Source organism: Microcaecilia unicolor, chromosome 1 (assembly GCF_901765095.1).
Source record: "Microcaecilia unicolor chromosome 1, aMicUni1.1, whole genome shotgun sequence".
Lineage (NCBI taxonomy): Eukaryota > Metazoa > Chordata > Amphibia > Gymnophiona > Siphonopidae > Microcaecilia > Microcaecilia unicolor.
Window position 1 is genome coordinate 122,388,602 of NC_044031.1, and position 24,367 is coordinate 122,412,968.

Genomic DNA, 24,367 nt, shown 5'->3' on the forward strand with positions numbered 1-24,367 from the left:
TATGAGCAGAGACTTGCTGACCTGAACATGTATACCCTGGAGGAAAGGAGGAACAGGGGTGATATGATACAGATGTTCAAATACTTGAAAGGTATTAATCTGCAAACAAATCTTTTCCGGAGATGGGAAAGCGGTAGAACGAGAGGACATGAAATGAGATTGAAGGGGGGCAGACTCAGGAAAGATGTCAGGAAGTATTTTTTCACAGAGAGGGTGGTGGATGCTTGGAATGCCCTCCCGCGGGAGGTGGTGGAGATGAAAACGGTAACGGAATTCAAACATGCGTGGGATATGCATAAAGGAATCCTGTGCAGTAGGAATGGATCCTCAGAAGCTTAGCCGAAATTGGATGGCGGAGCAGGTGGGGGGAAGAGGGGTTGGTGGTTGGGAGGCGAGGATAGTGGAGGGCAGACTTATACGGTCTGTGTGAGAGCCGGTGATGGGAGGCGGGACTGGTGGTTGGGAGGCGGGAAATACTGCTGGGCAGACTTGTAAGGTCTGTGCCCTGAAAAAGGCAGGTACAAATCAAGGTAAGGTATACACATATGAGTTTATCTTGTTGGGCAGACTGGATGGACCATGCAGGTCTTTTTCTGCCATCATCTACTATGTTACTATCAGGCATATTTTCAAAGCACTTAGCCTTCCAAAGTTCCATAGGTTTCTATGGAACTTTGGAAGGCTAAGTGCTTTGAAAATATGCCTATATGTCTACTCTCATTGAAACAAAGGGTACAATGTGAGACCTCATAATTCATATTTGACAGAGCAAGAATATCCAACTATGGCCTTTAGCATGTAAACAATGAATAGAAAGCCATTTGTAGCCCAAAGATACGAAAAAGTAAAAAAAAAATCAACGGCAGAATTATCCTGCCTATCTTTCAAATGGAGATTAATATCACCTACTAATAATGTAGGCTGATAATGCATAGTAAAGTAAATAACAAATTCTTTAAAAGTATTTTGTGAACTTGCCCATTTACCTGGGGGACAGTAGTCAAGAATGCATCCAAGAGTACCTAGAAACATAGAGTCATTAATATTGCAACTCAGTATCTCTAGGGATGCTTCGGCCTATAAATGTTTATATTAAATACATAAAACTCTGCCTTTGGTCTATCCACACTGTGCCCCTGGGCATGCGTATGTGCAGATCACGTAAAGGGTACATTCTTCCCTTGCACCTGTTTTTTGCCCATGTATGCAACTGGTTATTTTCATAATATTCTTTTTCTGCATTTTAAAAAAGCTATAAACTTTGAAGAATCTTTATAAAATTACCCCCTAAATAGGTGCAGTTTGATTTGCCTCATTGCAGCTTTGGGTCATGGAAGAGTTACTGTGCTTATTTTCACAGCATTGTACTGGTATAACTATGAGCATGGAAAGCGGTGGTTGACTCAGAAGTACGGTACCCGGGAGCCAACATTCATGATCTGTTTTACTGCAGGGGCAGTGTCGGGCTCTGTAAGTTTGCATTAAGTTCATTTTTCTGTGCCACTAAATAAAAAGTGTGTTGCATATGCAGATGAAATATGTATTTTCCTTTTCTTGTTGCAAAAGACCTTTGTCCCCTTCTTATTAACAAACCTCAGCTCCATTTCATGAAAAAATAAATACATATAATAAAGCATATATAATTTATCAGTTTTTTCCCTTGATTATATAAGGAATTAAGCTAAAACCATTAACCTCATGAACTCAATAGCTACTGATAGTGGGGCTGTTTATATGTGGTAAACATGTTAAATTAGTGTAAAGGGTGACAATTTCTACTGTTATTTATATGCCTTTAGGTTTTAGATATTCTTCACTTTTCTCCACATCAGCTGCCTCAGCCATCTCTACTGTAACTGCAAACTTCATCTATTGTGTTCAAATTTGTTTTTCTGGTTTCGTTCACATGTATTTGGAGCTAGCACACAGCATAGAACATAATGATTGTTTATAGAATTAGAATGCTGTGGTTATGAAACAAATCTGACTTTGAGTGTCCATTGTTTTCCTATAAAATTTAAAAGGGTTAGTCATATTAATATGGTGTAACAAAATTTACAGGTGGCACCTTACAGACTAACCAATTTATTGAAGCATGAGCTTTTACCAAAGTGTTAGGTGCATTTATACCTATTCCAAGGCCTCTATACCATGTCATGGGAGTTTCCATCTCTAAACAGTTACACAGCGTAACCATTCTAGAATAGAAACTACTGAAAAACTTTTTTTTGGTGTGTTTTGCATTTTATTTTTAACTTTCAGCTGAGCAACTGGCTGAATGTGGTGCTCTGTTAAGGGACCAGAAGTCTCTGGTAGTTTAGCATTATGGTGAAATAGAGTTATTACATATAATTGTTACTTGTTTGCTTGGTGTACTGTTGGTTCCTGTAAAAAGTTTGTTTGTTATAGCTGTTAAGCTCACCTTAATGTAACCAAGGGGTTAAAGGAAAGAGAAGGGGAAGGGAAAAGAGGGGAAAAAATAATACTTTATAGTCTATGGGAAAATCAAAAGTAAAATGGGGTTGTACTTGTGCTGGCGAACATTCCGCCGGTCAGCAAGGTAACTTGGAATGGGAAGCTAAGGAGGGGTTGTCTAGGAAACGGGAGCTTACGACAGTTGAGTGGTGCTTATGGCTTTGAAGAAGAAGGTGTGTTGTGAGTGAGCTCTGAGAGAGAGTTGAGGATTTGAAGGCATTTGTAAGGGGAAAGTAGTATGGCTAAGGTAAAAGTGTGGGAATGAGAAAAGAGAAAGGAGGGTAATAGGGAAAGTGTGTAGAAAGTCTGCCTGGTGTAAAGTTGCTGTTGGATGATTGGTAAAGGGTAAAAGGAAAGGGATTGTTAGTGAAAAGGGAGGGCTACAGATAAAGGGTGAATGGAAGAAAAAACCCAGTCTTAGGTGCAAAGGAGGGAAAAAGGAGGCTGTGGGGGTTTTCTTCATATTAAATATTAAGGGAGAGGTGAAAAGAATGTTCACTGATTGAAGAGAGAGAGAGAATCTTGAGCAGAGTGAGTGACAGCTAAGCACTGCAGCACCCAGAATAGGGAATTGCGGTACAGCTTAGGTGTTAGAAAGGAATATCTACTTAATTTTATTTGGCTTAGAGAAGTTGGCCACAGTATTGCAACATTGTTTAATATCCCTTGAAGGTTGCTGGCAATTTTCAGGGAGAGAGGGTCTTGCTTCCAATTATTTTAGTTTTAAGAGAGAGATGTAGGGAGAAGAACGGAAGAAGAAGAGAAAATACCTCAATGATCTGGGTCCCAACGCAAGGAAGTGTTGCAACTTTCAACATCAAACCAACAGCTAAGTGACAGAAATCCCTAAAGGAATAATTCTGGGGAAATAGAGAAAAAAGAGAAAAACAATATACTTACCTTGACATCTTGAGGGAAAGGAGCAGTAACCTGAAAGAGAAAGAAATAGACACAAAGCATCAAATTCTTTTTCTCGACAATTATTAAGTACTTAAGTTCTAACGTCTGATCTTTAAGTATCACATGAAATACTTACCTGATAATTATCTGTGTTGACTGAAGCAAGTCCGACCTGTTAATAAATCAATAGAACTAGAGTTAATTTAGTTAAATGTTCATTTAAGGTAAAAAAAAAAAAAAAAACAGACATTACAAACTGTAAAAGTAGAGGTTGTTGAAATTCTTGATAATAATATTTTTTTTCTTGATTGCTAATTTCTTAAATAAACTAATCTTTGTATTATAAGATTGGATTTGATTATTCCTGATCAGCATAATCCTGTAATTAGTTTCTTTTCCTCCCGCCCCTGTTTCAGTGATGGGACGAGGTTAGTTTATTGTGACCTGCTTTCCCCTGCTCCGGAGCTTGATGAACACTCTCCTGGCACGACTACAGACAAAGGAGGGTTGTCATCACTTATTTACTAAAGAAACATCCCTTCAGAGCGGGGTAGAGGGCAACAATTGGCGTAGTCGGCAGGATTTTTCCTGATTTTGGGGGTGCCACCAGAGGAAATTTGGGGTAATTGCATGTAATTCTGTTAACCCAGAGAGTTTATTTCAGGTACAGAAAATTTGAGTCCAGAGTAAGGTGAAGCTGTGCAATAAAATTTAAAAAAGTGTGTTTTGTGTACTCCCGGGGCCTTTGTTTTTGAAGCGTACCCATCCCTGAAGAAGAGCTAAAGAACATGGGAGGTGAAGCAGCGGGAGGTCGTGCCCCTCAGTTGTGGACCCACACCGTCGTAATTCCTCCGGATCGGACACTTCCAGACTTTCACGGGTTTCCAAGTGGCCCAGAGGACATGAAGGTGGAAGACTGGATCGAAAAAATGAAGTCCAGGCTGCGAGTTTTGCGGGTTCCAGCAGAGGACCAGGTGGAGGTTATCAGAGACCACCTGAAGGGGATTGCTCGGGATACCGTCAGGTATTCTCTCCCAAGGGAGTGTGCAGTGGAGGAGATCTTTGACTTGCTACAACAAGTGTATGGGGACAAGGTTGCCCTGGGGCTGCGCATTCAGGAGTTTTATAATCAGAGGCAAAGAGAGAAGGAGTCGATTCAGGTTTTCGCCTATCGTTTGCAAGAGAAGCTGGATGCTATTATGAGGAGGGATAGGCGCCGAATGGGAAACCCCGATGAGACACTTAAAGAACAGTTCACAATCGGGTTGAGGGATGAGAGCTTGAAGAGAGAGGTCTCCAAGCGAAGCGAGGATAACCCGGCCATACCTTTCCCCGAGTTGATGCAGGTGGCCATATGTTGGGCCGGAGAAGAGAGAGGATTGGCTCCGTGGGAATCCTCCCCTAGGAGAATATTGCAGAGGAGTAGAGATGAGGCCAGTGACTATTGTAGGCCTGAGGAGTCTGCAAGGTTGACGATGCAGCAGATGACCAGTATGTTTGCGCGTTTATGTGAAAGGCAAGAAGAGGAATGGGGATGGCAGAGGAGAGAACAGGAGAATATGAGACACCCAAATTTCCAGGAGAGAAGGTATTTAGGAAACACTCCCAATAGGAGAGAGTCCAGAACCAATCATGGAGAGTTGATCTGCTATCGGTGCCAGGAGTCGGGGCACATAGCGAGGAACTGCCGGAGTGAACACGTGAACAGACCTTATTTGAGAGAGGGTACAAGCGAGCCAGTGATGCCGAGTACCAGTGATGAATATTTGACACAAAGGAATGCTCGAGACGAAGCTCTGGGACCATCAAATGCGAAGACTACAGTGAAAATGCAAAAGCATGTTGATAGAGAAGAGGAAAAAAATGAACAGTTATTTGGAGAGAGGGCGATAGGCTCGAGCCCACTATTAAAGGTCAAAATTGATGGAGTAGATACCCTCTGTACAGTGGATACCGGCTCCAATGTGTCAACGATCTTGGCTAGCTTCTTCTATAAGAATTTCCCCAATTCGGATTGCCTGAAAGATGCAAGCAAATTGACTCTTGTGGCTGTGAATGGGATGGAGTTGCCAGTCTTGGGGGTACATTGACGCTGATGTTCAGTGTTTGGGACAGCTAGTACCCAGGAGATGTATCTTCGTGGTGAGGGATAACTTCTGCGATGGGCAAAGTGAGAATCAGGCCTTCCAAGGAATAGTAGGGATGAATGTCTTTCAGCATCTAGAAGGTCTGTTTAAGGATCTCTCCTGCTTCTCACTAGAACCCGTGAAGATTTCGGGGATCCTGTCCAAGATTTCACAGAAGCGTTCTACCAAGGTCAGGGAATCTGACGGGGTGGAAAAGCTGCAGGGAAACGTAAGAAAGATCATACCTGCAAAGTCGGGAAAGATCCTGATGAGCCAACAGATACGAACAAGTGCAAGAGCGGTACTGGGTTTTGGTTCTAGGAGGATGAATCTACCCAAGAAGTCTAAGGTAGCCGATACCTTGGTCTCACAACGGCGAGGGGATGTTTTCTTTCGGAGGATCAGTGTGGGTGTACAAGATGTCCTTCCAGGCAGAGAGCCAATTACGGACATAAATTCGGCGGAATCTGTGAACAATGTGGATAAAGAAGGAAGCAAGATAGGAACAAAAGGCAGGTTAGAAGCTGTGGAAAGTGGTGAAACCTTGTTCAATGTTACTACAAAGGAAGAGAGAGAGGTGGTGACTGACACAGGTCAATTAGCATTGTGGCAAGTTGGTGAGAGAACAGCTGAGCGCACGGAAGAGATGAGAGTGCTTCCTAAATCTGAAGAAGATAGCGCTATTTCGGAAAGTCATGACACAGTGAATGGCAGGTTGACATCCGTGAGACGTTGTTCTGTGACTGTTGAAAGGCCTTGTCCTAAAGTGGAAAAGGGGGAGGAGGCAGAGTTGAATACTGCTCTGGTGAATGCTAATGGTGACATTATCTCTGCGGAAAGCAAGGAAGTCACGGACGTGAAACCTGTAGTGACTGCATGTGCAGAAGAGAAAAGAGGGGTGAAGAGGGAGCAAATGCTGGAGTGGGCAAAAGTCATCTATGGAAGAAAGAAGACCAAAGAAATCCTTACCAGCTGGGATGCCATGGTAATAACCTGAAGGCAAGGGTGGAGCCATTCCGAGTGGGAGAGTGGGTACTGCTTCGAAGGCAGAAATTTTCTGGGAAGCATAAAATACAGAACACTTGGGAGGTGGAACCTGTTACTGGATCACAGACTTTTCTTGCAGAACATTTTATTTTGGGATAAGAGGGAAAAGTGTGGGAATGAGAAAAGAGAAAGGAGGGTAATAGGGAAAGTGTGTAGAAAGTCTGCCTGGTGTAAAGTTGCTGTTGGATGATTGGTAAATGGTAAAAGGAAAGGGATTGTTAGTGAAAAGGGGAGGGCTACAGATAAAGGGTGAATGGAAGAAAAAACCCAGTCTTAGGTGCAAAGGAGGGGAAAAGGAGGCTGTGAGGGTTTTCTTCATATTAAATATTAAGGGAGAGGTGAAAAGAATGTTCACTGATTGAAGAGAGAGAGAGAATCTTGAGCAGAGTGAGTGACAGCTAAGCACTGCAGCACCCAGAATAGGGAATTGCAATACAGCTTAGGTGTTAGAAAGGAATATCTACTTAATTTTATTTGGATTAGAGAAGTTGGCCACAGTATTGCAACATTGTTTAATATCCCTTGAAGGTTGCTGGCAATTTTCAGGGAGAGAGGGTCTTGCTTCCAATTATTTTAGTTTTAAGAGAGAGGTTTAGGGAGAAGAACGGAAGAAGAAGAGAAAATACCTCAATGATCTGGGCCCCAACGCAAGAAAGTGTTGCAACTTTCAACATCAAACCAACAGCTAAGTGACAGAAATCCCTAAAGGAATAATTCTGGGGAAATAGAGAAAAAAGAGAAAAACAATATACTTACCTTGACATCTTGAGGGAAGGGAGCAGTAACCTGAAAGAGAAAGAAATAGACACAAAGCATCAAATTCTTTTTCTCGACAATTATTAAGTACTTAAGTTCTAACGTCTGATCTTTAAGTATCACATAAGTACATAAGTACATAAGTAGTGCCATACTGGGAAAGACCAAAGGTCCATCTAGCCCAGCATCCTGTCACCGACAGTGGCCAATCCAGGTCAAGGGCACCTGGCACGCTCCCCAAACGTAAAAACATTCCAGACAAGTTATACCTAAAAATGAGGAATTTTTCCAGTCCATTTAATAGCGGTCTATGGACTTGTCCTTTAGGAATCTATCTAACCCCTTTTTAAACTCCGTCAAGCTAACCGCCCGTACCACGTTCTCCGGCAATGAATTCCAGAGTCTAATTACACGTTGGGTGAAGAAAAATTTTCTCCGATTCGTTTTAAATTTACCACACTGTAGCTTCAACTCATGCCCTCTACTTGATAATTATCTGTGTTGACTGAAGCAAGTCCGACCTGTTAATAAATCAATAGAACTAGAGTTAATTTAGTTAAATGTTCATTTAAGGTGAAAAAAAACAGACATTACAAACTGTAAAAGTAGAGGTTGTTGAAATTCTTGATGATAATATTTTTTTTCTTGATTGCTAATTTCTTAAATAAACTAATCTTTGTATTATAAGATTGGATTTGATTATTCCTGATCAGCATAATCCTGTAATAAGTTTCTTTTCCTCCCGCCCCTGTTTCAGTGACAGGACGAGGTTAGTTTATTGTGACCTGCTTTCCCCTGCTCCGGAGCTTGATGAACACTCTCCTGGCACGACTACAGACAAAGGAGGAGTGCTGCTCAGAATTCCGCTGGTCAGCATTGAAGTTTGGAATTTTGAGGGAAGTACCTGATTGGCTGGGGGGTGGCTGGAATGCTGCCGGAGGTTCCATATCCTAGGAGACGGAGTCTCTGGCAGTTAGCAGAAGGAGTTGGGACAGCGGAGAGAGCGGATGCATGTTGTGGGAGTGGATATTGATTGAGGTAGAGGAGAATAGTTAGGATAGGATTGGGAAGGGGTGTTTGATTAAAAGGGGGTTCAGTGAAGGAATATAAAAGGAGAAGGGGTGATTGTGTTACTGTTTTGGGGTTTAGGGATTTTTGGGACATTTAAGGTTTAAGGGGGGAGATTGGGAATAGGATTGTTGGGGTGAGGCTTACTAGAATTTGTTTGAGTGGGTAATTTTATGCTTTGAAGTTCGCGTGTTAAATGTTTTTAAATGATTATTGAAAATATATCTATTGAGTGATAAGATGTGAATTGAAAGTTGTTTGATGAGTAGGAGTTAGGTTAGTACAAGCGTGTGATTGAGTAAAGACCTGAAACATCCACGATACTCCTTTAATAGGGCACGGAAAGTACATAGATTAGGGGATCTAAGATAGGGATGTTTGATTATTTTGTTTTTTTAAGCTAGTTTGAGTCCCAGTATTCCTTAATAAAGAAAGTGTTTAAGGTCACCAGGGGAAGGAAATCTGGAATATAGATAAGGAGCTAGGGTTTTGCTCCCATTTAAGTTATTTAAGATAGGTTTAGGAAGAAGACACAGAAGACGCTGCATCATCTAAAAACAACGGGCCCCCACGCAAGAAAGACCTTTGGTGTGAAGCAAGAAGTGGGACTGAGCTATGCACTGAAAGGGAAGTGACTTTGAAGGGATAAGAAAGGGGGAACACTTACCTAAAACCTTCAGGAGGGTGTCGGGAGAACCTGAAAAACAAAAACAATTTGACACAAAGAATCAATTTCTTAGGAAGGTTGGGAAGTTAAGAGAAATGTTATTTTATAGTTAAGTTAAGGAAGTAGAATAAATGATAAGTACTTATCTGATATTTTTCAGTGGTTTGTTGAAGGATGAATCTGTAAAGAATAATAAGAACACAAATTGAAAGAATTTGAATTTGTTAGATAATAAGAATCTGATGTTTTGACTCTAAAAAGTGATTTTAACCTAAAACCGTTAGAAGTTACATCTTCTTGATTTGATAAATATATGTTTGAATAAACAGAGCTGCTTTTAATACTGGAGTTTGCTTTCCTCTAATCAGACAAAATCCAACAAATTAGATTCTCTTTCCTCCCAACTCTGGAACAGAGTTGAGACATGGTTAGTGAACTGTATCCTGACTCCCTCTGCTCTGGAGTGAGTGGCCTTTTCCCTGGCTCGACTACAAGAAAAGGGAGAGCTCAGTCACCTGTAAGCTTTAAATCAAGCTCTTCAGAGCAGGGGGTCTGGATTACATTAACATAATAATACTGCACTCCATGATCACTGGTTGTTAGGACTTAAACTGTCTTCCTGCTATTCTGAGGCAGTGATGCCACACATTGATAGCTGAAAAGACAGTTCAAAAAGTTATAGGGTCCTTTTACTAAGGTGTGCCGAAAAATGGCCTACGCTAGTGTAGACGTGTGTATTGGACGTGTGCAGGTCCATTTTTCAGGGCGCCTACAAAAAATACCTTTTTTTTGTCTGAAAATGGGCGTGCGGCAAAGTAAAAATTGGCGTGCGTCCATCTTTGGGCCTGAGACCTTACCATCACCCATTGACTTATTGGTAAAATCTCATGCATTAACTGGATTGTAATGGTCAATGCACGTACAATGCTGATTACTGCCCAGTTAATGCCATGCACCAGACAATTTTCGGCGCGCTTAGTGGACGTGTAAAAAATGAAATTACCGCCTGGGCCATGCAGTAGTTCAAAATTGACATGCGTAGGACGCGTGTACGCACCTACGCGGCTTAGTAAAAGGGCCCCTTTATTTGCTGAGGATATTTATAAAAATACTAGCCATTGAGCCCGTTAAAATGGGCTAGTATGGGGTTTTGGCGAGGCCCACTCCCCTCGCCGCTGCCCCTCCCCCCCCCCGAGGTCGCCACTACCAGTCCCCCAGAGTCGCCACCACCACCCCTGCACCCCGCCCGGGCCCTCTCTTCGGTATTGAACTTACATCGGCGAAACGCAGGCAGCACGCAGATCAGCTGAGCTCCCGTCGGCCTTCCTTCTCTGCCTGTATCCCGCCCTCATGTGACGTAACGTTGGCGAGGGCGGGACACAGGCAGGGAAGAAAGGGCGACGGGAGCTCAGCTGTTCTGCGTGCTGCGTTTCGCTGATGTAAGTTCAATACCGAAGAGAGTGCTCGGGCCGGGTGGAGGGGGGCGACGGCGACCTCTTGGGGGGGGAGCGGTAGTGATGTCGGCGGCATCGCACAGTTTCCCTCTCTGTCCCGCCCCCGTCATCACGTATTGACGCGGGGGCGTGACAGAGAGGGAAGTCTCTACTGCGCATTTGCGAGTGAGTACGGTCACTCGCCATTTATATGTTTTTGATAGACAGAAAACTGACTGAAAATCATGGAGCAGCTGGGAAGAGACAGCTAAGTGCTCTCAGGAACAGACATGACAAGGATATTTAATAGTGAAGTGTGTCTGCCTCTCAAGAGCCCTGACTGAGGGTTGGGAAACTGCTGTGATCTTCTGGTTTGACTGAAGAAGGGCACAGACTGGACTGGGAAGAGGTTAATGTAAATTACTAGCTAGTATTTATCTGAAATACATTTTCTTTTGCTTGCCTGTTGTGTCTTTTTAATATTTAGTCTAAGACTGATTAACGACCTAGATAAATGAGAAGCTATAGGATCTGAGAACTTTTGAATAAGTGGTCTGTTAATACTTCTCTCTGAGCTCTGTGAATTCAGATTGTGAGGTGTTGGTGTCCCCAGGAGCCGTTGGGAAAATAGCTTGTGGGCACAGTGTCTGCCCAGGACAAGCAAGGAACTCAATTTGCAGGTGGGATGGGTTGTCAGTGAGGTCTTCACAGAGCTTACCAATACCTTCAGTTGGCCAAGGGCTTAAATCCTGCTGGATGTTATGGCGTAATGCATGATTGTTTACCAAATCATATATGCTTTATCACCCTCCTAAATTCAACAACTAATTGATTTACCTTTACGTAATACAGAAAAAACATCTAGATAATACTTCATGCCCCATTATACAAACTGCAAAGGTCTGTCCTACAAATCAATCCTTGTTGCAGGCTTCACATATCAGAGTACCAAACTTTGGAATTCTCTACCCAAGCAATTAAGGTATATAGAAGATTATCTGAGATTCTGTAAATTACTAAAGGCTTTTCTATTAAGTACATATCTTATCAAAAGACAATAAACTAATGTTGCCATCTTTTATATGTTTCAACATAACTAATACTCTAGCCCAGCTTTATGACAAACAGACAGTTATTCCTAATATGTTAAAATGTTATAATTATCTGACTGTATTATATTTTTGATGTTTTTTCTTGAATGTAAGCCACATTGAACCTAATCTTGTTCAGGATAATGTGGGATACAAATGTCATAATAATAGTAGTGCAGCTGTGTTGTGTACATGACAGATGCATCCAATTGACTCTTACATAGCCATGTTAAATTTTACAGGGAATGTAATATATAATAACTCTAACATCTTGTTTCATTATACTATTGTAAATATATATTAGGAAGAATAGGTAATCTAATGAGGTAATAATAGATTATTATTAAGAATAACTGAAAATTTGATTTTGTTTAGATTGCTGCTGTGGTGACTTTGCCTTTTGATGTTGTGAAGACACGTAGACAAATTGAGAATGGAGAAAGTGAAGCCTTTAACAGTAAGTTGTTGCAATGGATTCTTTTAACTTGGCAAATTCTCATAAATTATCTGCACATTTTTGCATATTTAGAGAGATCTCTCTATGTTTTCTTGTATTTTTATGTATTGTAGGGTTTTCTTTCATTTGGTTTCTTAATGGGTTGCTTGTTCTCTACTCCATGAGGAACGAAAGTGCCTTTTTTTGCAACTACAATAAAAGCACAGTTGGCTAGGACTTCTGATTGGCACTCATGTAAGTCAGATGTGCCTGAGGGAGCTCCATGACACACTCCCCTGAATACTGTTTTTAAAAAAGCAGTCCCAGAGGTCTTTTGATCCAACGGGGGTTTGTTGGCAAGGTGGACTGTGTGCTTTTTGAGAGACAGTGCTTAAGGCTAAAACTCCAACTGCTATTAAGGACATGTATGTGACTAGGTCCACCCAAGTCTCTAAAGATGGCGGAAAGTCCAGTGCAGTGAGTTCTCCGTGGGTTGAGAAGCTGCTGGACCGCATGAGAACAGAGCAGGATGAGTCGGAACCGACCTGGGTGATGCTTCTTGACGAGAGTGACCAAAGATGAGATAGCTGACATGGTAATGGCTAGATTGGACGTACGTTTGGATTCGCTTATACAGTGGAGATGAGGGTTGGTGATCTTGAGGAAGAGCAAGTGGAAGATCAGGAATGAACTCATTTGGTGAGCTGGATTGGGGACCTGCAGGATAAACTGAAGAACCTTGAGAATAGAAATCAGAGGTCGAACTTAACGATTTTGAGGGTGCCTGAGGGTAGTGAAGGTAAATCCCCTATGGCATGTGTACTTGTTTCCCACACAATTTGGCATCCTCACAATTTGAACTGGAGCATGCCCACTGGGAATCACACCCTTGGCCAGATCCTAATCTACCACCTTGGGCCTTGATAGTGAAATGGCTGTGATAACCTCGAGGAATATGGGACGAGATCCGCCGGCAAGCGGAGAACTCAAACACCCCACGGTAAAAACACAAAAATGCAGCTTTTTGCATTTTTTTGTGATAACCTCGAAACAGAGTGGTTGCTAGGTCGACCTGCTTGAAAAAGGTGATGCACTATGAAGACATCAACATAAGTGTCTTTCCAGATTTAAGCATAGAAATGGTGCATAGATGCCAGGAATTGTGCAATACAAAATGGAACTACAAAATAAAGGGCTGCAGGCTGGATTGTGGTATCCAGCTAAGTTGGTGGTTGCCATTCAGGGTTGAGGGAATTTTTTGAGCATGCCAAATGAAGCCAAGGTCTTGCCTAGATTCTTCACGCATCCAGAGGAGAGGGGGACCATCCAGACAGGACGGATCCATATCTCTTGGGCAGGGGCATGCACAACCACCTCAGACCTTCCGGGTGGATCGTGAAACACAGACAGACCCTTCAACAAGCATGGAGTGAACTGGAGAGGGACATGGGCAGGGCATTGGAGACATCTCAGCCCACACAAAGTACTGTGGGAGAAGAATGTGGAGTCGTTTTTGTGTTTGAAAAGGCAGTTGTTGGACTCTGAAGTGGTGATTGAGAGCTCTAGCCTAAATGCCAGCCGTCTGTACGATGTTGAGTAACTTTGGATATGGACTTGGATATATTCCCTGATTGTTGGACTCTATGAACATCTTGGTTTAATTACTATAGGGCATGATGGTTGCTGTTCTTCAAGTTTGGGACCAGCTTTTGAAAATAAGGAGATTTGAGTTTTGGACTGTTTGAGGGAGTTTGATTGTATATGTAAGGATGTATGAATGTGGTATGGTTGAGGGAAGGTGGGGTGGAGGGTGGATGCTTGTGTGGAAAGTGAATTTGTTTCTTGGGGCTAGGGATTCTAAAGTATATGGTTTTGGGCTTAGAGCTGGAGAATTCAGGAGGAAGGGAGTGGCTGGTTTAGGGGTCTGCTCATAGGGGGCTGGAGGATGGGGTAGCTTCCTGGGCATAGAGAAACTACCCGATTTGGTACATGATTATTTTTATATGATTTCTCTATGTGCTGCTTCATGATGGGCGCATGACCATTAAAATTGTTTCTTGGAATGTGGGGGAAGGGGTTTCCTCTCCCATAAAGAGACAAAAGTTCTTCAAGCATTGAATAGGCAAAAGGCAACTATAGCCTTTCTGCAGGAAGCAGACCTTGATACACAGGAGCACGCTAAATTAAAGAGTTGGCGGTGGCTGACTATCTTTGAGGGTCCTGCAGTCTCTAAAAGGGTGGGTGGCGTTATCCTTTTCAAAAAAAAAAAAAAAAGATTGTTGGTGGAAATACAAAAAGTAATTGCAGATGGTGAGGGCTGATATATAATAGCCACAATTAAAATAGAAGGCAGCCCTTTCTTGTTGTGTAATCTATTTTCCCCAAACATTTACAGCAAAAATATTCTTCAGTTCTCTCCTGAAGCATCTACACAACTGGTAGGATGTACCTATGATTGTTGGAGGAGTCTTTAATAGGGTGACTGATACATAAAGCATGTAATCCTCACTCGGAACAATTTGATCTTTCAAAGGAGTTCAGCTTTTGTGCAACTCTCTTGATTTGTTGGATATGTAGAGGGTCCTACACCCTCTTTGTGGGATTCCAGTCACAAGTCTCCAGGGCTCATGGTACATTGTAGACTAGATTAGTTATTAGCTCAAGGGTTTTGTTTTCTTGGATAGACACAGCAGAGATTGGGTCCATGGAAATATCAGACCATGCACTTGTTTGAGTGACTGGAAGCAGGCAGACAGGCAACTGAGAAACCAGTATGGAGATTCCCTTTGAATCTGTACTTGGAGTCCAAGTTCGTTTGTTTATTTTGCACAATCCAGGATTCTTGGCAGATCACAAATTATACATTTATAATATATTGATCACATAGTACTGCAGACAGATTAAAATATCAAAAACGGCAAACAAATTACAGAAAATGAAAACTTCCACATTCTTCATTCATTCAATCAATCATCTACCCTCTCGTATGCCTGAATAATAGAGTTTTAAATTCTTTTTTAAATTCTTTCATGTCCTGGAATTTTAAGGATAACAAACATCCAGTACAATACAAGATACCTTCTATTCCATATAAGAAACTGTATGATAAGAAACAGTTCTTATAAATGTATTGATAATGTAAAACAATAATACATATAATTGGATGAAAATTGAATAATGTTATGGCAGTTCAAAAGTTAGTTGGATTTGACTTCAAAAATTGTTGTGAAAAAGTACAAGAGGACCTTAAGAGACTTGGTAGACTGGGCATCCAAATGGCAGATGACATTTAATGTGAGCAAGTTCAAAGTGATGGAACGAGGAACCCAAACTATAATTACATGATACAAGGCTCCACATTAGGAGTCACCAACCAGGAAAGGGATCTAGGTGTCATCGTTAATGATATGTTGAAACCCTCTGCTCAGTGTGTGGCAGCGACTAAAAAGCAAATAGAATGTTAGGTTTTATTAGGAAAGGAATGGAAAACAAAAGTGAGGATGTTATAATGCCTTTGTATCGCTCCATGGTGCGACCGCACCTTGAATACTGTGTAATTCTGGTTTCCTCATTTCATAAAAAATAAAGTGGAATTAGAAAAGTTTCAGAGAAGGGTGACGAAAATGATAAAGGGGATTGGACGACTTCCCCATAAGTCTAAAGCGGCTAGGGCTCTTCAGCTTGGAGAAAAGACGGCTGCACGATTGTACACAAAATTATTCATGCAGACGCCCCAATCTACATGCTAAACCTCGTAGACCTACCTCCCAGAAACGCCACAAGATCATCCCGTAAATTTCTCAACCTGCACTACCCCAGCTGCAAAGGACTTAAATACAAGATGATGCACGCCACTACCTTCTCTTACAAGAGCACGCAGATATGGAATGCATTACCTACAGACCTGAAAGCAATCAAAGAAACATCTATCTTTCGAAAATCTCTGAAAACATTCTTCTTCAACAAGGCCTACAATGAGAACTTATAACCTCACTAAGTCCACTCAACTATGAACGCACACCTCCTATAATTACCCTAACAACTCTCTTCCCTCACCCCTTCGCTACACATTACTAACTGTATCCGATATCCTGTTATCAAATCTATGTAAGCCACATTGAGCCTGCAAATAGGTGGGGGAATGTGGGATACAAATGCAATAAATAAATAAAATAAATATTATAGAGGCATATAAAATAATGAGTGGAGTGGAATGGGTAAACTTGAATCCCTTGTTTACTCTTTCCTAAAATACTAGAACTAGGGGGCACGCAATGAAGCTACAAAGTAGTAAATTTAAAACAAATCAGACAAAATATTTCTTCACTCAACATGTAATTAAATTCCGGAATTCGTTGCCAGAGAATGTGGTAAAAGTAGTTAGTTTAGTGGGGTTTTAAAAAGGTTTGGCTAACTTCCTAAAAGAAAAGTCCATAAGCCATTATTAAGATGGACTTGGGGGAAATCCACTGCTAGGATAAGCAGCATAATATGTATTGTACTGTTTTGGGATCTTGCCAGATACTTGTAACCTGGATTGGCCACTGTTGGAAATAGGATGCTGGGCTTGATTGACCTTCAGTCTGTCCCAGTATGGCAACACTTAAATACTTATAACCTCTGTTCATTGAGTTCTACAAAATATCTGTTCATGTATTCAAAATGTATCCAAATTGTTCATCCAGAGTATCATTGCAAAATCTACACTTCAGGAAATACTTACCAAAGAGCTCTCTTCGCTCTTAGAGGCCAATACAGTCAAATCTCTTCCACCAATTGAACAAGGGCAGGGATTTTACTCCAATGTGTTTCCTGGTGACAAAGATGACAGGAGGATATTGTTCCATGCTAGACGTGAGAGCTTTGAACAGGTTTCTGTATGGAGAAAAAGTTCAAGATTATTTCCAAAAAGGAGACTGGTTTTGTTCTTTTAACTAAAAGATGCTTACACTCATATAGTGATTCATCTAAGCAAGGCCTTTGTTTTGTTCACTGATGTTCTACTTCCCTCAGCTGTTCCCGTCCAACTTCCTTGAGATACTCCCCCATCTTGGGAAAGACTGAAGGGGCCCTCGTGTAACAGTGGGAAGTGATGCACATGTGCAGTGATACTTCTCTAAAGCTTCTAGAACTTGTCTAAGCTTGAGAAGCTTTTTTTCCAGTACTGGGATCCGTCACTTGTCTGTGAGGACTTGAATCCTACTGTCCACAGAGAACACTTGCTACTGGTAATTTTTATGCAAAACTAATGGGGAGGTATTATTGGGTGAGGGTAAGGTAGAGAGAGAAACAAAATGGGTAGTTTTCCTTCAGCAGTTTTCAGATTGCTTATGGATTTTGCAGCAATGTAGAAGTTTGAAAGTTATTCTCTTAGTTTACTGATTTTGCGAGTTGTTGCCTTTAGCTTCCCAGAAGAGGTCTACATCTACATGGAAAGCAATTAACAGAATCCTTTTGGAGGATGGCTTTCGTGGATTGTTTGCCGGTGAGTGTTTTCTTTCTCATATTGTTTCCAGATGATATTTTGCTTTGTAGAATTAATAGAGTGTACATTTAATGATAGAAACAGCACCTTGCACTGTATGTCTTAGACAGCATTTTTCCCATTCTGCTGTCAAAAAAAAAACCCCAGTAAAGTAGGAGTTTTTCACTGATTTAAACAACATATATTATACTTTCAGAATAATTGAAGAAATATCCAGAAAGAAATTTATAATATTAATAAAATATATATATATGTTGATGTATAAGGCTTCACAACCATTGTCATATGAAACCCACATTAATTCTGTTTCCAAAAATTGCCTTTACAAGGCTTATTAAATTAGAGCCTACCTGTTTTCAGTTACTGCATTTGAGCTGATTCAGTTTATTGAAAGAAGAATCAACCTATATTTGATAGTACAAAGTGAATTGGAAGCAGAGGTCTAAACATGCTGAATACAGAACTGCTGAAATAATTCTAGGATAAAATTTTCACAGGTGCTTATTATAGGAGGGCTGTAAGAACATTTCAGTGTGTTTGAGTATACAATGGGGCACTGTTAGATCCATCATTGTAAAGTGTAAACAGATTGGCGTTATGTTGTGGGGATGATTTGCAGCAGTGGAGACATGGAGGAAAACCTGCTCCAATTTGTTATAGACGTAGGATAGGGAGGGGATTCAGCTTTCATCTGGACAATGATCCTAAATTCCCTAAAGCAAAATTAATAATAGAGTGGCTGAACAGGATGAAAGTGAATGTCTTTGAGGTGGCCCTGTCAAAACTCAGACCTGAATTCTCAGACTCCGAGTTCTCCCTCTATTGGAGAGAAAATACAAAATCAATGAATAATAAAAGTACTACGACTCCTCACAAAACTAGAAGAAAAATAAGTCTTGAACAATCCTTCTCTTCCTCCAGCAGACAATAACAATTTCATGATTAAATCGGAGGACCTGTGCGAAAATGTTTTAAATAACATAGCTCCTCTCAAATCTACATCCAAACCAACTCAGAAAATTTCACCTTGATTTAGTCAATCTATCTTTCTTTTGAAAAGGAAATGTAGAAAACTGGAAAGAAAATAGGCTAAAGACAAATCAAACGAAAACAAATTAACTTGGAAAATTGCCATCAAAACATATAAAAATTAGATGAAAATTGCAAAAACTCAATACTATAACAAAATAATCAGTGGTAATTTCCTTAATACCAATAAACTTTTCAATCTGATAAAAAGTCTGTTATCCACAAAAGAAATAACCACAACCACTGAGTCCCCACCAACAGCAGAGCAACTGGCTACTTTAAAAAAAATAGTTAAAATCATAGAAGGAGTACTCAAATTAAAAATCAACCATCAAGATGTTTACGAAAAACAGTCAGACACACATACAGGAATAGCAACTAACAGAATCTGGTCTTCCTTCTGACTACCAACCCATGACACAGTAAAACATTACCTCCAAAAATATTCAACCTCAGAATGAATACTAGACCCTTGTCCTAGTTACCTTATGAAGGAAGCTCCTAATATACTCAATAATCTGCTTCAGCAGCATATCTCCTTCCTACTATTCCACGGCACTTTCCCAGATAATAAAGGCTTTATTACCAACCAATACCAACAAAACAGTTCTATCACTATAATTGATGTAGCGAACTACAGACCAATAGCCTCCATTCCTTTGATGATAAAGGCAATGGAAGGAATACTAGCAGCACAAACTGTGGACTACCTTTCACATTTCTCCCTGCTGCAGAAATCACAATGAGGTTTCAGACCATGCTATAGCACCGAGACTGTCCTTATTACCCTAATATGAAACCTCAGAAAAGAAATTAGCACATGGTCTAAGATCTTAATAATGCAGTTTGATATGTCTAGCACATTCAATGTAGTAGAACATAATATCCTACTAAGCATACTAGACAACTATGGCATATGTGGCACAGCTCGCAAATGGTTTCAAGGATTCCTCAAATCAAGATCTTACAAAGTGATAGTGGCAAAACATTATGCATAACTTAATGCCAGTGAAACAAACAAGTTTTTGTGTCCATTTGGGAGAATACATTGACTCCTTGTGTCTGAATGCCTAAGGTTAATGACAATGTCAGCAGTGGTATGTAAGTATGGTGGACCCTGGCCTCTAGGGGGAGGAGTACGGTTGAAGGGTTTTGTGTAAAGAAAGGAGAGGTCCAGCTCCTCTTGGTCATTTGTAATGTTCTTTACTCCTGACAGAGCTGGTTTGTGGGGGTGGTGGGGTAGGTAGGATATAAGTAATGTTAAAAAGAGAGAATCTTGGAAGTCTCACTTTCAGTTGTAGGTAAATGTTATTGTACAAGGAAAAATTATATGGCATGGGGTTTTTTTTGTCTTTAAGTAATAAACTACTTTTTACATAAAAACTGCAATCCACAGATGATCTCCAGCTAATTTGAAAGAGCTTAAGCCATTCTACTAAGCGGAATAGACAAAATCTGCACCATTCCACTGGGCAAGTTGATAGACACATATTCTAAATGACTTATAGCTGCTATTGCTGCAGAAGGGGCTTCTACCAAGCATTAATTTAAGGGATGTAAAGACACAAGACATCATGGTTTCTTATTCTCAACTAGTTCTTGAACACGTCTGTAGTTGTTCTTTCACATTGAACATAGGCATTATAACAGGGGTGGACGACTGGGGTCATGCCTGACCAACTTTGGTCTATATGGTATCAGCAACAAGGTAGCTTGGTGCAACAGGGGTGAAAATTGATTGATTGGCCTCCCCGACCTTAAGAGTGTTCCACTGCTTCTGACTTTGAAGGTTTAATGCATGTTGTGTTGTTTCAGTGAAACAAACTCCTGCTATAATTTAAGCAATAGAATGTGTGCTTTCAGTTAAGTAAGTCTGTCCAGGCCCTATGGATGGACCATGCAGGTCTTTTTCTGCCGTCATCTACTATGTTACTATGTATCTACATCATTAACAAACATCATTTGGCTGGGCAAGAGCAGTAACATGGGTGATTGCTGCAGAGAGACTCAGGCTTGACTAGAAGCAGATGGAAGTATTTGAGAGTAATTCAGGGAGTCTTGCAGTGATCTGGATTACATTATTTAGTATGTTACCCTGTATAACATACTTAATAAGTGAAGGCGATATGATAGTGTTTACCTTCTTTAAGATAGTGCCTTATTAACCATGGAAGTAAATAATCACCATGGGTATGTCAGCTGGTCAAATACCCTTCAGCAAGTGACTAAGAGAACCTTTTTTGAAGCCAAGACATGTACATTTTTTTAAATAATCTGATTTACAATCCACTTAAGTAGAGAGGTGTGGTAGCCGTGTTAGTCCACTCTTAAAGGTTATCAATAGAAATCAAACAAAATAAAACATGGAAAAGAAAATAAGATGATACCTTTTTTATTGGCCATAACTTAATACATTTCTTGATTAGCTTTCGAAGGTTGCCCTTCTTCGTCAGATCAGAAATAAGCAAATGTGTTAGCAGATAGTATATATAAGAGAAACATCAAAGCATTACTTTGACAGTCTGACAGAGTGGGAGGGTGGGGGTATGCATAGGGACATCATCTTATTTTCTTTTCCATGTTTTATTTTGTTTGATTTCTATTGATAACCTTTAAGAGTGGACTAACACGGCTACCACACCTCTCTACTTAAGATGGAAGATACCGCATACAGCCGCATGAAAAAGCAAATGAACAAACGTTTGGAAAAAGAAACAAAAGTGAACAGCCATCTTTACTTTCTGACAATCTGCAAGAAGAATGACATCATTCCTAAAGGACTGAGGATCAAAAATCCTTTGGCTACCACTTACAATTCTGACTATGCAGAGAAAATCTGCAAACGCACTAGTTAGAAACTTAAGAAATGAACTCGTACATCAACTCTACAAGAAAATGAGAATAATACAAACCCAAAGGGATGAAATCATGAGGAACATGGAGGAACTCCATCCACACCGTAGGAACCAACTTAAAGAGGACCTACATAACATCCAAAGAGAAAAACAACACATGGCTATCTGCAAGAAAGAAATAAAGCTATCTTTTCTCCTGCAGGATCACAGAGAGAAAAGCAGTCTATATTTGGATAACCACAGCTCTGCAGAAACAACATCCCCAGATACCTTGGAGACACTTGGATATACATCTGAGGCATGTGAAAATCAGAGCCCAAACAAACCAAGGAATACTGATCACACCTTCAGAGATGCAGATCAGATGGGTATAATAAACCTCTCGAACCATCAATTAACACAGCATGAAGTCTCTGTACTCTCCAAAGGACTTTCTTTTTGCCCATCTAGCAAACTTGATGAAATCCAACTATATTCAGACCTAGAAGAATTCTTCAGAAAAATGCGTCTTAGAGCACATTTCCACAATAGAGGGACACCAAACAGACCGGAATACAGTCTTAAACAAAAGAACACTTATTTCACCCCACAGGAGGGACAAAACTACAAGCTGGATAATTATATAGAAAGTTTCAAACATAGGGTTAAATCACAACTCTCCAACAAACAAAAAAGAATTCTCTACAATCTTACCCCACCAGAAAGAGCGGCCATAAGAACTCTACAAACTAACGAACGCATTATCATCAAACCCGCAGACAAAGGAGGCGCAGTGGTAATTATGGACAAACAAAAATACATTGAAGAGGGACACAGACAGCTCTCAGACAACAAATATTACAGGAAACTAACTGAGGACCCCACACAGGATTATACAAAGCAGCTAAAAGATCTTATCAGAACATTTCCTACACAAGCACAGCCACATCTGAAGAAACTCATACCAAACCAGCCTTCTGTGGGCACATTCTACATGTTACCCAAAATCCACAAACCTGGAAACCCGGGCAGACCAATCATATCAGGTATTGGTACGCTCACGGAGGAAATATCTGGACTCATAGAGGGAATTCTGAAACCTCTCATGCACAAAACTAACAGCTTCATACAAGACACCACAGACTTTCTGAATAAATTGAAAAATATCAAACAATTACCACCAAACACCCTTCTGGTCACGATGGATGTAGAATCACTATACAGCAACATTCCACATGCGGATGGCATAGCTGCATGTGGAAGACTCCTAAAAAAAATCCACATTGGACCATCAATACTCACCAGAAACTATTACAAAATTAATCAAATTCATTTTAACTCACAACTACTTCCGCTTTAACAATGATATCTATGTACAAATAATGGGCACTGCAATGGGCACCAGGACATAACCCCAATATGCCATCATTTTTATGGCTGAGCTGGAAGAGACATTTCTGAATACATACCAGACCAAACCTCTAAAATACTACCGGTACATCGATGACATTTTTATGATTTGGACGGAGGGGGAAGAAACTCTGAAACAATTTTACTATTCCTTCAATACATACCATCCTACAATCAGATTCAAAATTGACTACTCCCCAGAAGTAGTCAATTTTTTGGACACCACAGTCTCAATCAGTGATGGCTGTATACAAACATCTATATACAAGAAACCCACAGACAGATGCAGCTACCTCCACAACTCCAGCTTCCACCCTTCACATACTAAAAGATCCATTATTTACAGCCAAACCACAAGATACCACCGTATCTGCTCGGACCCAGAGGATAGAGACAGACACCTTGAAACCCTGACTGCATCCTTCAAACAGAAAGGCTACAACCCCAAAATAATCTCCAAGAATATTGCCTCCTCTCTCAAAACACCCAGGGAAAATCTGCTACAGTACAAAGAAAAAAAAAAGCCACAGACAGAATTCCCCTTGTAGTGACATACAACCCAGAGCTGGAGAACCTGAGGAAAATCATAAGAGACCTACAGCCACTACTCCAGGAAGATGAATTACTGAAAGAGATATTCCCATCCCCACCAGTGCTGGCCTTCCGACAGCCACCAAATTCAAAACACAAGCTGATCAGAAGTGAACTTCCAACACAGACTGAAAAAGAAAAGGGCTGTGTTTCCCTGTAACACAGCCAGCTGCAAACTATGCCAAAACATTTCACAAGACCCCACAGTCATTCACAAAGGAAAAATATTCAACATAAAGGACTATTTTACATGCTCATCTTCCAATGTGGTATATATCATTCAGTGTAAAAAATGTAACAAAGGATGCTATATTGGAGAAGCAGGCCAGATGCTTAAGACAAGATTCAATCTGCACAGACATCACATGAAAATAGCCGATACCAGTCAAGCCCCCACCCCTGTGGGCCAACACTTCACAAGACCACTGCACCAGTGATTTCACAGTAAGAAAGGTAATTTTAAAACAATACAGGAGGAACGTAAGACCTTTGAAATAAGAATGATTGAATATTTTGACACCCAACAAACAGGACTTAATAAGGATCTGGGTTTTCTAACCCATTATAAACCATAAAGCTGTATTTCTCTGTTTATTACCCACCTCTCACCTACCAACACCCATCCTGTTAGAATATCAGTGAAATGTTTTGATGTCCCCATGCATACCCCCACCCTCCCACTCTGTCAGACTGTCAAAGTAATGCTTTGATGTTTCTCTTATATATACTATCTGCTAACACATTTGCTTATTTCCGATCTGATGAAGAAGGGCAACCTTCGAAAGCTAATCAAGAAATGTATTGTTATGTCCAAAAGGTATCATCTTATTTTCTTTTCCATGTTTTATTTTGTTTGATTTCTATTGATAACAATCCACTTAAGAATCATGAAAGATCTTGCTAAATTTCAGTCCTAGTGAGGGTTGTTTGTGATTGAATTTCAATCTTTGTATTTCTCATTTAAATTTAAACACTAATATGTAAGGTCTGATGCCTTAGTAATGAATACCAATTCTTGT

The 24,367-nt window shown here is 40.5% G+C and overlaps 1 protein-coding gene across 1 annotated transcript in view; it reads left to right on the plus strand.

The window, feature by feature from the left end:
- Positions 1-24,367, plus strand: part of SLC25A40 (solute carrier family 25 member 40) — a 109,375-nt gene that overhangs the window by 84,140 nt on the left and 868 nt on the right. Inside the window, exons 8-10 of the mRNA XM_030189935.1 lie at positions 1,361-1,470; positions 11,939-12,020; positions 17,404-17,484. Coding sequence (XP_030045795.1) covers positions 1,361-1,470; positions 11,939-12,020; positions 17,404-17,484 — 273 coding nt within the window. The remainder of the gene's footprint in view (positions 1-1,360; positions 1,471-11,938; positions 12,021-17,403; positions 17,485-24,367) is intronic.